The sequence below is a fragment of the Lynx canadensis genome, chromosome B3, assembly GCF_007474595.2.
Source record: "Lynx canadensis isolate LIC74 chromosome B3, mLynCan4.pri.v2, whole genome shotgun sequence".
NCBI lineage: Eukaryota > Metazoa > Chordata > Mammalia > Carnivora > Felidae > Lynx > Lynx canadensis.
Window position 1 is genome coordinate 29852228 of NC_044308.2, and position 13342 is coordinate 29865569.

Sequence of the window (13342 nt, forward strand, 5' to 3'; positions counted from 1 at the left end):
GTATCCTGTATTATATTCACAACTTCAGTCATTAGTTGTGTAGGCAACTGACAACTTTTTGAATTTATATACTTTTTCCTGCTTACTCAACATTTCTAATAAACATTTTAAACTATTTCCACTTTATTCTACGCTTTCTGGCTAACACATCAAATGTATTTGAAGGAGAAAGCAACAGCATATCTTTGGGAAGAAATAAAGGAACTTATAATTATGAAGCACCTCTGTATACCAAGTTCTTTTACAATCAGCCCTACAAAGCAGATGTTACTATTCTCTCATTTCAGATGAGGAAACTGAAGCTCAGGGATGTTAAAGAGCTGACCTATGATCATACAGGTGGGCAATGACACAGCTGTCATATGAACCAAAATCTGGTTGATCTTCCAAACTTAGGATTTTTTCTACTATATTACACTGCTTCCTAGGTCCACTTTACAATGTAATTTTCAGAAATAAATTCCACAGTAAAAATAATGGTAACCCCTAACTTTCCTCTGTCAATGTCTTCCACTGGTCCATCCATCCTCTGCCTCATATAAAAAAAAAAAAAAAAAAAAAAAAAAAAAAAGAAGAAGAAGAAGATGAAAGAAAGAAAAGCAAGCAAGCAGTACTAGATTGGTTCTAGACTATTTGAAAGGTTCTAAAGCGATTACATTAAGAAGTATTGTTTCCTTTCAGTTTTTAAACACAGATTTTTAAAAAATAAATCACAATAAATTACCTAAAAGGACAGTTTAAAATTTCCTGAAAATGATTTATTGAAAATATTGAAAAAGGTAAGTTCCAAATGCCATCTAAAATACTTATTTCATTAGAGAAAAAATAAGAACAAAAAAATTGAAACCCCTGAGTTGTAGAACTGATGGTGTCAATCCTATCTATTACTCAGTTGTTTTATTCACACAGACCTTCCCAAAGGAGCAACTAACCATGTGACGTGTCATATGCTATGGAATCAAGTATAGCCACTTAAAACACTTAAGGAAAATAAGGCAACATTTTATGAGCATCACCTACCACTTTTAAAAGTAAAGCAATAGGCTAAAAGAATGCTATCGTTCTGATGGGGCATCTATAATCTAGTATTTTTTGTATTCTAAGTAATCATAATATTTTGAAAAATTCTTAAATTTTGTGTTTCAGAGTAGATGACTTAGAAAAACAAAACAAAACAAAACAAAAACAAAAATGGGAGACAGCTGCAGTCCTTTAGTTTTTTACAAGAACTTAGTGGTTATGACCATTATAGTTGAGGTTAAGACCAACTGAGTTCCAATCCTGATGCAGTCCTTATTGGTTCTGTGACTTGGGGCAAGGCACTCTGACTCATTTTCCTCATCTGAAAAATGGGGATCTAAGTTCCTAAGGTTGTTGAGAGGATTAAATGAGTAATATATGTGAGGTACTTGAAATACTCATATGAGGAATGCTCAGCTTTTTCTAATTACCTACATAACTGACAAGACAAATAAGATAAAATAAGTAACTTTAATTAATGTTGGCTGATGGATTTTTATTAAAAGATTTTTTAATTTTTATTTTTAAGTAATCTCTACACCCAACATGGGTCTCAGACTCACAACCCCGAGATCAAGAGCTGCATGTTCTACCAACTGAGCCAGCCAGGCACCCCAGCTAGTGTGTGTGTGCGCGCGTGTGTGTATTTTTAATGTTTATTTATTTCTGAGAGAGAGGAAGAGACAGAGCACAAGGTGGGAAGGGGCAGAGAAAGAGGAAGACACAGAATTCGAAGCAGGCTCCAGGCTCCGAGCTGTCAGCACAGAGCTCGATGTGGGGCTCAAACCCATGAACTGTAAAATCATGACCTGAGCCAAAGTTAGACACTTAACTGAGCCACTGAGGTGCCCCCAGCTAATGGATATTTTTAAAGAGATGCCATAAGATGCCATATGATCAGTAAAAATTAGTATATATTTTACTGACGATATCATAAAAGAAATTTTGGTGCAGTAAGAACATCTGAAAGATATACTGATACATTATGCTGCCTGAGAGTATACTATAGGAAATAAGCAGTAAATTTTTCATCTTATAAGATGCTTCATAAAACATAAAAGAATGGAAAAAGTTGAGTAAGCTGTTTCACTATAAAATCTCTTCCAACTGGAAAATGCTATCTAAGACGGTTGCTTGGGTAAACTAATATATTCTCCCCAACACCTAAATCATACAAGTCTTCTAGAACTTAGAATGGAAGTCTTTTCCTTACAGAATGTATTTTCAACTGCATGTGTGTTGTTACAATGAGTTTCTCAAAAGGACGTATTAGAGCATTTCTCCTACAGTGTTACCTCAACCTTTTTGCCTTAAGGGCTCATTTATCTCCAACTACACTAGCTGATCTTAAAATAATTCTTCCTTACTAAAACCTGATGAAGGAAAAAGACAAAGAAAGAAGATGAGAAACTAGGCAGAAGAATGCTTTTATACGCCATTGATTTCTACCAGTGTTGGTAGAGTTGGTCAGAGGTCCATAAGGATCTTGCCAGTGCTGCACATGTGGTAGTCCAACTCATGCTATTCCCCTCTCTCCTGACTTCATGGGAGAATAATAATGAGAAATCCTTATCCAGCCCTAGGCTTTGCTTTTTAGAAGAAAGGAAAACTATGAGATGCTCAAGGAAGGAAGATAGATCGAAAGTCACTGGGTACTCAAGGAAGAAGAGTGAAGATGATTGGAAAACTGATCATCTTTGTATTGGCAGGCACCTTTGAGGTCATTTAGTCCACCCTCTTCGTAGGATTCTTCTTCACTGCATCTCTGAGAGATGGCCCTTCAGCCTCTCCTTAAATACTTCCAAAAATTAGGATCTTCTTTCTTTGAGTCAGCTTGCCCCAAGCCAGAAATCTGAGACATAGATTCATCACAGATTCTTCACATCATTCATATCGAAGTAACCACTAAGCCTTATGTATTTTGCCCCTTAAGTATCTCTGAAACCTGTCTATTGTTCCCCTTCCCACTATCTTAGTTGAGGCCTTTCTCATGTGGTCGTGCCAAAGTATCCAACTACTAGATTTTAGGCTACAAACACTTCACTTCTAATCCATCCTCTCACAGCAGCCTGTAGGGTAGATGTTCTAAAATGCAAATTTAATCACATTATTCTTCTGCTTAAAACCTTTTGATGATGGGTTACTATCACAAAGAGCAACAAGTCTAAGGTTTTAGCTTGAAATGCATTATCTCATTTAACTCTTCAGTTCATATTTTAGCACCACTAAATGGTTGTGGTGTCCATGTGCGCCAAGCTGGTTCATACCTCCATGCTTTTGCTCCTGTTGTTGCTTTGGGTTGGAATACTCTTTCCTCCCTCTGTCAACCAGCTAGACCAGTTCAAGAATTACCTCTAGGAAGGCATCTTTTGACACCCTCCCCTGTGTAATATAAAAGATATTCCATGTGTATCTCTATCACTGCATTTATCATATAATACTGAAATCATTAACAAGTTCATCTCTTTTCCTCCAGGTGAGTCCCTCAAGGCAGGGACCATGTCACACCCTTAGCACATGGCACAGGACTCATGGTAGCAGGTGTTCAATATATGCCTAGTAAACACCAGGACTTTTTCTGATGTGAATTAAAATTTCTGGCTCCACACTGGTGCTATATGAAAGGCTGAATCATTATGTTGCACAACTGAAACTAATATTACACTATGTTAACTAATTGGAATTTAAATAAAAACTTTAAAAAATAGGGAAAAAAAAAGAAAATTCATGGCTCTAGTGTCCAGTGTTTGCTCCATGCAGCAATAAAAACCATCTCTCCAGGGAAATATAGCATTTGGATAGTGCATAAAAAGGAAAGGTTTAAATATTATTTATATGACATTTTTACTTACCTAAGTTGCTATAGGTTGCACTACAGGGATTCATGTCAAGAGTATCTGAAACATCTTCTTTTTCCTCTTCCCTTTCCAGTTCAGGTAGGGGCAATGCTGCTGGGACAGAAGCACAGCCTCCATCATCTTCCCTCACAACAACAGATCTTGGATCCCGAGGAGAAAAATCCTCTGTCACTTCATGGGTTTTGTGACTGAAACAAAATCACACCATGGTTATACTGGCATTCAAAGGTCTTGCTAAAATTTAGATTTTTAGAAGGCATTTACTTGCCATAAATGTAAATAACTAGCCCTAGAGTCATAACAATGGGTCATAAGCGCTCAAATACTTGTCTGAATAGAAAGCAGTCCTTCGTGCGGGCTGATCCTTCTATTTATCTTGATCCAGACATATTGAGAATCCAGTTTGGTAGAGGAGGTATGGTAAGCTCAGAGGGAAGCTTGAGAATAAGAAGGTAAGAAGAGAAAAATTTTTTTTTAGGCAGAAGGCGGTGATAATAGTGGTGAGAAAGCTGAATGCTTCACTAATTAGACACAAAATACACACACACTTAGTGAACTATTTAGCATACTTACTATACTACAGTACATAACACTCTAGCAAGTATCAAATACTTTATATATTTACTTTATTTAGTATATAGTATTTACTACATACTAAAGTATTTAGTAAAGGATCAGGAATCAAGTTGAGATTAGACTAAATAAGGACGTTAAGCAAATGTCTTAGTAGGTAAACTGAGGCCAGGACAGTCTTGTTGCCAGGAGGACAGAAGCATCAACCTTTGCCTGCATGCATGCATGCAGCAGCAAGGCAAATGGAAAAGAAAGTTCTGCATTCTAGTTAATCTTACCTATTAAAATGAATCTGAAATATCCTATTAGCCACATACCACAATGTGGCATATCCATAACACTCTGTGTTTCCAATCTTGTTTCACTGCCGCCTGCTCATTTGCGTATAGCTAGCTCTTCCCCAGTTCCCATTCTACCTGACCTATCTATTCTGTTGCTATTAAGTACAAGGGGATGAAATGGTCATTAAACGTTGGTAGAAAAAACTGGCCTAGTTAGGAAATCTCACTGAGCTATCCAACAAAATAAATTCGAAATCAAGCATTTTTTTTTTTTCCAACATTTATTTATTTTTGGGACAGAGAGAGACAGAGCATGAACGGGGGAGGGGCAGAGAGAGAGGGAGACACAGAATCGGAAACAGGCTCCAGGCTCTGAGCCATCAGCCCAGAGCCCGACGCGGGGCTCGAACTCACGGACCGCGAGATCGTGACCTGGCTGAAGTCGGACGCTTAACCGACTGCGCCACCCAGGCGCCCCAGAAATCAAGCATTTTTAATGGTTTCTGAAAGTGTTCTTAGACTGTCATATACTCACCAACTCTTCTTCCTGTATTATTTTTTTTTAGCGGGCAAAGAGAAAGAGGCAAATATCCTACATACTGTTTACATGTTATTTCTGGATTTTCAATTGGCAGTGAATCATGGTGATATTTACAAGTTCTTTAAAAGAGGCACTTGGTTTGATCATGTGCCATCAGAACATATATCACCTGTGGATTTGAGGGAGTAGATCTGAAGAAGCAGTACCTTCTTATCAATCTTTCATTATGGAAATTATGCATGTGTCTGAACAGAAAACAGGCCTTGAAGTCTGCTGGATATTCAACTTCAAAAATACTCCTTCAAAACTGGCAGAGCCAGAGGTCTCTATACACTGGGAGTGAGCAATGAGCTAGAGGATCCTTTATGGTTCCTTTATGGTACCACTCTCAGGGACAGTGGTAAAGTGGAAAAGCACCACTGGTAAGGCACCACTCTACCAGCAGCCAGTAGGGTGGTTCATGTAAAGGAGGCCTCACACAGTAAAAGCATGCTGCCTCTAAATGGACTGCTCTATGTCATCAACCCAAAAGAAGGGCTGCAAACAAAACTAGTTTCTCATAATAGGGATCATAAAACTAAGGTAAGAAGAGGCCTCTACTTCCATTCATTAGTAAAGACAAAGGAAAGTGACATTTCTGAGACTCTCTTGGACACCACTTAATGTAGATCACTAAGTAGTTATCAACATGCTGCAGGAGAAGGAAAATGATGTTTACTGGGCAAAAGTTCATATAAACCATTTCTGATTTCAGAGCAATAAATATAAAGGGACATTCTCTTCTCAGAGTCAATTTAAGATATTCCCTAAAATGTGGTTTTTAGGCTCCTCATCTCCACAAACTTGCTCTTGCCTTTTCTCCTTCTTCACCCAATCTCCTCATTGTTACCAGAAAGCTCTCTTTTCCATTATCAAAAAGGATTGGTAAAGGTTGGTTCAGAAACCACAACTCTACACTCACCTGTCTGTTTTCCTCCCAAGGAACGGGCTATGTACAATGAGCCTCAGCTATTGTGAAAACCACAGCAAGAGTTTGCTGCTGTTAAACTGTGAGGAATTCCCTGGGCCTGTTCCCACATACATGAAACACAGCTCTGTGCTCTTAAGGGCTTCTCAAAACAAAATATGGATGTTAAAAAGTAAGAAATGTAAAAGACTCACCCACTGTACTCACTCATACAATTCCCCATTAAAGGATATTCTACAGGGCCTTCTTTGGTCTGTTAATCATGTTCTAAAGCTCTGATGTACCCGAGGTCCAACTGAGCTCAGGAGGACTACAAGTAAGATACAAGTTTCGAATTCTGCACCTTAATATCATCCACTGCACCTTGACCTTTACCTTACGGGTTTGGTCTGGGAAATGTGCCAAACTACCTCTGGGAAACTAAGCAAAGTGAAAACTAGTTTTATTAACTCTTTGAGGACCAGCACAACACAATCTATATTCCACATAAAGATTAGTTTTCATAAGCACATGTTAAAATAAGTACACTGGCATATTAAACCACCAATTAAAATAATCATCAGCTATCAAGAACTACACAAAGAGAATTGATGAAAGTAAAATCACAAGGAATTGCGAATGGATGCTAAGATCGGCATTTACTGTGACAGCAAAGTCTAAAAGGAAGGATGTTTTTTTTAAAAAAATGCATCAATGGTATGTCACATCCTAATGCTTGAGAGAAGAACACCTCTTTGTATGATGAAAATGGTAAAAGAGATGGGAAAGGGAGAGGTTTTGAGAGTTCAAGCTTAGAAGTGGTAACATGCTAGGACTAAAAAATGAAAAAGAATTGAGAACAGCATCAGAGAAGGTTGACTCAGACACTATTTATCAATAGACAAATTGTCTAGGAAGAAAGAAGGAAGTAAAAATCTGACAAGTTATCTAAGGCATATTAATTTTATAAGGGAATATAATTTTTCACCATCGATTTCTTTCATAGATATAAAATCAGAAAACCCTCCCGAATAGTAAAATGACACTTTCCTAGATACAAACTTTATCTCCTAACAAAATAGTTCACCACCAATATTTTGTCGAGAAATGTTTAAGATAATAGGGAAAACACCAAAATGGGAATCAGAGAACTCAGGTTCTGATTACTTGATCCTCTGTACAAACTAGAGGACAGCATCAGGAAGGAGATAATAAAGAAAATGAAAATTTCCCCCATTTCATCCATGAGACAGAAGGTAAAAAAAAATCTTCAAAATGAAATTACAAAAAAGCTACTAGAATTTCTAATACACTATATCTTAGCATATCTTGAAATAACAAACATGACCAGGATAACTAGATTTTTTTTCCAGGTAAGTACAATTTGATATTCATTACTATAAAACAGAATTGTTAACTGGTATATGGCTCACAAAGAGGAAGTTAGCACTTTTCTATTTCTACTATTTAAATTCATGTTGAAACAATCCCTAGTTCTATAGTGCTATGAGGAATGTCTATGATTACTATGGTGTTGACTTCTAGGTCCTTAATTGTCAGGTTGAGTCAAACCAGACTTAGCCTGCTCTTTTACTGGACCCTCAGCATCCACTCTGCATTCATGATGGAAGAGAACACAAGTTTGCTGGTACCTCAAACTCTTTGACCGACTTTTTCATTAATGACCAATTTGTAATTGAGATTTGGTATGTTTGACCTGACACTTCAAAAAAAATCACATCATAATCTCCACAAAGAATTCTCATTTTCTGAATGTGGAGAATGAACTTAAGGTGTTCAAAGGAAACTGTAACACTGTTACAGATTTGTCTGTTCTACAAATGAATCCCTTGGTAAGGTTAGCTCTCATCAGTCTACAGTATTCATACATAATTCAAAGCTGCATAAGCCATCTCCTGTGGGAAGCTCACTTGGCTTACCCAGGTGGTAGGATTAATCATTACACCATCAAACGAAATAATCTTGTTTTTTCCCTGGCAAATCCGTTGAAGACAAATTTTTGTAAAAATTCTGTTAAATATCTAAATGCACTTTTTAAAACGCAAATCAAATTCTACATTAGAGTCCTTTATGTATCCAAGTATTTCCACAATTTCAGTTCAACTTTATCTTCAAATTCAACTACCTTCATTCAGCTTCAGAAGGGACCATAAACGAAATCAGGCTTCTACAGAGACCATCTGCCTCTTTGGGCAAATGGTATTCTAAATTCCCATTTGCCAGCTCTCTTCGGCAATGACATTTGTCTCTATTTGCCTAAGACAGCCAATAAACAAATGTGTGATTTTTAAAACCTCTTTTTATTCCTAAAATTCAAATCAAAGCATATCCAGAGATAGCATTTCATAGTTTTGTTAACTGTTTCAGACCTGCTGATTTCTGGGGTTGCTGGGGATGATGGACTTTTGCAGAAATGGAATATATACTAACACATGAGGAGAGTTCAAAGTTATCAAACCCCACACCTTCAATCTATTGGAAGCAAACTCCATTTTTCTGTCCCTGTACGCCCCGCCAATGTGACATTTCTTAATCCTATCTTAGTTTTCAGGTCTTCAACTTGATTTTGCTACACTTTCCAATTACTGGCATTCTCAGGTAGAAAAGTGTTGTGTCCATTGATCACTATCTTAGTGTCTCCAATTTTCCACTAAGCCTTCTGTGGTCTTTAACTGAAAACTTCAAACTTCTCCTGAACTGAGATTAACCTTTAACTGAGATCTGATGAGCTCCTGCTAATATGTCTAACAGAGTCTGGTCAAACACACCAACTCTTACCGGTGAACGAAGTGGCTAGGTCTTAGAATGGGGAAGACTGGCAGCCACGTGCAAGGTCTTGAATAGACTCTAATTTTCAGATACTGCATGGTTTCACTTCTTTTTTTAAACAGATGTGAATAGCAAATTAAAAGTGTCTTTAGGCACTAGACCGCAAGACAGTGAAGTAGATAAAAACACAGGCCACTGTAAATCACTGTCATCTTCATAATGCCAATAAAAATTACAGTTTTAAAATTGTATGAAATACAAAGTCAGAATACTATCTGTGCAAATTAACAGAAAAGATAAATTAATCTTGGAAAAGAGCAATAAAAGGTGGCTGTCTTTTTCAATAACAGGGTTATAGAAGGAGCTTCTCAGTATCACCATTTAGGCCTTGGCTCACTTCTAAAGAATGGTGTGAGATACTGATGTATATTTCCTGAAAAAGCAAGATATGAAAAGAAAATGCAGGCCTTTCTACTAGAACTACCCTAGGGAGGATATGGAAGTCATTTTTTGGGTCCTTGACTTTTTACCCATGCCCAGAAACACTGGAGAAGCAAGTCACTACACATTTTCCCACCCTCCTCTTATCTCCCTCAACTGTCCATCTGCCCTTCAAGTCAGAGGATGGAGATGATTTTGTATACTAAACTCTCTAAAAACATTGGGGGCTCAAGGAGGACATGGGAACCAAAACCACTCAGAGCCTATTCCTACTTGACACTGTACAAGCCACACACTTTTCCATTTAATTCACGAAAACATCTCAGGAGGTAGATGTAATTGCTTTCATTTTACAGATGGGGGAACTGAGATTGAGAGCAGTGAAGTGACCTGCCCAAGATTATAAGGAAACTTCGGTAGTAGAGTCAGGATCTGAACTGGATACTCTCCTACTCTGACATCCACCACACTGGCACCATAAGGCAAGCTTGATATACTGTAAAGACTCAACAATAAATGCTTATGAAGATGAAGTAGAGTGTTTTAAAAAGAATACAGCTATTATTGCTCTACTTTCAAAAAATTCTAAACGAAGTATTTACATTGCAAAAGGATTTTTATTTATTTTTATTTTGAGAAAGAGCGTGAGCAGGGGAGGGGCAGAGAGAGAGAATCCCAAGCAGGCTCTGTGCTGTCAGTGCGGAGCTGGATGTGGGGCTTGAACTCATGAAACTGTGAGATCATGCCCTGGGCCAAAACCAAGAGTTGGACACTTAACCGACTGAGCCAACCTAGGTGCCCTGCAAAAGAATGTCTTTAAAGAGGAGCTGCTTTGGTAAAGAAAGACTGTGTTTATACATACATCACCACCATCGCCTCTGCATTTGTTGAGTTCTTGGTACTGTACTTAAATATATATTTCCTGGGCCGTCTGGGTAGCTCAGTTGGTTAAGTGACCAACTCTTGATTTTGGCTCAGGTCATGATCTCATATAGCGACATTAAGTCCTGTGTCAAGCTCCATGCTGGGTGTGGAGCATGCTTAAGATTCTCCTTCTTGCTCCCTCTGCCGCCCTCCCCTGTTGTGTTTCTCTCTCTCTTTCTCTCTCTCTCTCTCTCTCAAAAAAAAAACAAAACTATACATCTATATCTATATCTGTCTTCTAACAATAACGCTCCAAGTAAGGCTTGCTATTCCTACAACAAGGGAATCATAATAGTAGCCAAAAGTTATATAGTACTTATTATGTGCCTGTTCTAAGTCATGTTTCTCTAAAGTGGCACTACTGACATTTTGGACCAGATAATACTTTGTAGTGGAGGGATGTCCTGTACATAGTAGGATCACACTAGCATCTCTAGCCTCTACTCACATGTTGGAACCACTCCCTCCTTCCCTAGTCACATGACCAAATAGTCTGCAGACATTGTCAATGCCTGGGGCAGGGAGGAGTGAGGCAAAAACCATCCCCCTTCTAACCTTCTACATAAATTATTTTAAGTCTCACAACAATGCACTAGACATATTATTATCTGTTTTACAAATGAAGAAATTATAGTCCAGACAGGTTAAGTCATTTGCCTCAGATAACACAGCTGCTAACTGATAGAGTTGAGATTAAAGCCCAGCAGTTCAACTCTAGGGTCTGTGCTCTAAACAGAGACACTATTCTGCTTCTCAGTTTATAGATGAGGTAACTAGAATCAGAGCTCAAGTAACTTGTCCAAGATGACAGAGCTAATAAGTGGTAAAAGCAGGATTGAAATTCAGGTCTGAGTGACTTCAAGGTCAGTGTTCTAAAATACTATACCAATTGTTACCAGACTTTAATGTGTCTAAGAATTACCTTGGGAACTTGCTAAAGATGCAGATTTGTGGCTCCCACCTCTAGGGAATGATTTAACAGCTCTGGGGTATGGCCTGGGAATCTGCATTTATATAATTGCTCTAGGAGATTCTAACACAGTTGGTCCTAGGCCCACACTCTGAGAAACTATTTTATAGCCTCCCTCCCCACCAGAGAGACCAGGGCAATAAGTATAAAAGAAACAGTGTGCAAAAAGTGAGTAAGAAAATTTTAAGTCAGGAGCATCACTGCTCAGAAGTGATATAGTAGAAAGGGGAAATAAAATAATTTAAGTAGTCACAGATGAGAGATTCATAATGGGTTCTTTAAAAAAAAAGGGAGGGGGTATTTTGGAACCAATCCTTACCCTCTGAGATTTATTCTTGGAATACAATTATACAAACTCACAAAATGTTAGAAAACAGGGATTTGGCCTAGTATGATATTTACGGTTCTTACTTGAAGCCCTGGCTGGAGAAAGTCTCCTCTGAAAGTAAGAAGCAGTAATAGGTCAAGTCTGCCAACATGCAGCACTACCTCAGTTCCTTGTATCAAAAGAGGACAGAGGTGAGCACAAAATGCTCACCTAAAATCTCTATTTTGTTCCAGTGATCCTCTGTTCTACATCCTTGTGACCCATCAGGGTCATGTCTGGACTACCTGCAGGCCTTCAAGGCCTTTCACAATGAGGCTGCAATGTATGTTTCCATCCTTATTTCAAATTTTCTTTTTAAAAAAAAAAAAAAATTATATTAGATATAATTTATAGTCAAATTGGTTTCCATACAATACCCAGTGCTCATCTCAACAGGTGCCCTCCTTAATGCCCATCACCCACTTTCTCTTCTCCCCCACCCCCCATCAACACTCAGTTTGTTTTCAGTATTTAAGAGCCTCTTTATTTCAAATTTTCTAATACACAATCCTTCAGCTTCACACAAACCAACGTATTTCTACATCATAATTCCCTGTCCCTTGGATACCACATTCTCCATCTTTGCTGAACCTACTTTCCCTTCCTAGAGTTCCCTCCCTTTTTCTTTCCATATATTTCAAACCCAGCCAGTCACTAAAGACTACTCAGGTCTCACACTGCTCACAACATCTTTGGGTCTGCAGGGACTCTTCCTTCTCTGAACACCCATAACAGGTGTTCTGGATGAACGTTTGTGTTCCCCCCAAATTCATATGTTGAAGCCCCTAAACCCCAGTGTGACTATATTGGAGATGGGGCCTCCAAGGAAATAATTAGATTAAATGAGGTGATAAGGGTAGGGCCCTGTCAGATAAGATTGTATACTTGTAAGTAAACTGGCCAGTCTGTGGTATTTTAAGGTAGCCTGAGCAGATTAATATAAAGGGACTGAGATTATAGCAAACACTCAGTAAACAGGTGCTGAATAAGTCAAATCACATGGGATCTGGACAGCAAGGCACTGGAGAAGAGTATTACTAGGATCCTCTACAGGTTCTAGTGTGGAACAGGACATCTCCCTGATGCAGAGTGGAGCTACATCCATGTGCCAGCAGCACAGAAAGGCCAACGACTGATTCCTGAGTCTATATCCCCACATAAGAACTAGGAGTGGGGGTGGGAGCTATCAGCGTGCACTGCTGTCATTGTGTTGTTTTTTTCAGGCAAGCCTTTCTCCCTGCTATTAACAAATCACCATTATAGAAGCACCATATGAGGACAAACTGCTTGTCCTGGAATTAAACTTCTAAATATTATTACCTGATGACTCTAATCAATACCTACTACAATTATGTTAAATAATCACTGGCTCAAACTGTGGCTTAGAGGTCTGAATACAGGCCTGGAAATTAGAAACTCAAATTTCATTTCAGGTCTGTACCACTGCTTCTCGGTCCCTGTCTCCCATTATTCATCTAAAAAATGACTGTGGTGACATTTATAGGAGTGTGTATTAATTAGGAAATTCAAATAAAGTGCTTTTAAGAGAGTGAACAACTATGTTCAACTGTGCCAATGTTGAGTACTTTAAGACTGCTTGACAGCTCAGTGAATCAGTACACATCCCTTAC

The 13342-nt window shown here is 38.3% G+C and overlaps 1 protein-coding gene across 4 annotated transcripts in view; it reads right to left on the minus strand.

The window, feature by feature from the left end:
- Positions 1 to 13342, minus strand: part of PEAK1 (pseudopodium enriched atypical kinase 1) — a 311110-nt gene that overhangs the window by 52103 nt on the left and 245665 nt on the right. For all 4 annotated transcript variants that reach the window (XR_003969358.1, XM_030317633.1, XM_030317632.1 and 1 more), the window contains one exon: positions 3873 to 4066. Coding sequence is in view for 3 of the 4 variants with exons in the window: in XM_030317633.1 (XP_030173493.1) it covers positions 3873 to 4066 (194 nt within the window). In the remaining variant the exon portion in view is untranslated. The remainder of the gene's footprint in view (positions 1 to 3872; positions 4067 to 13342) is intronic.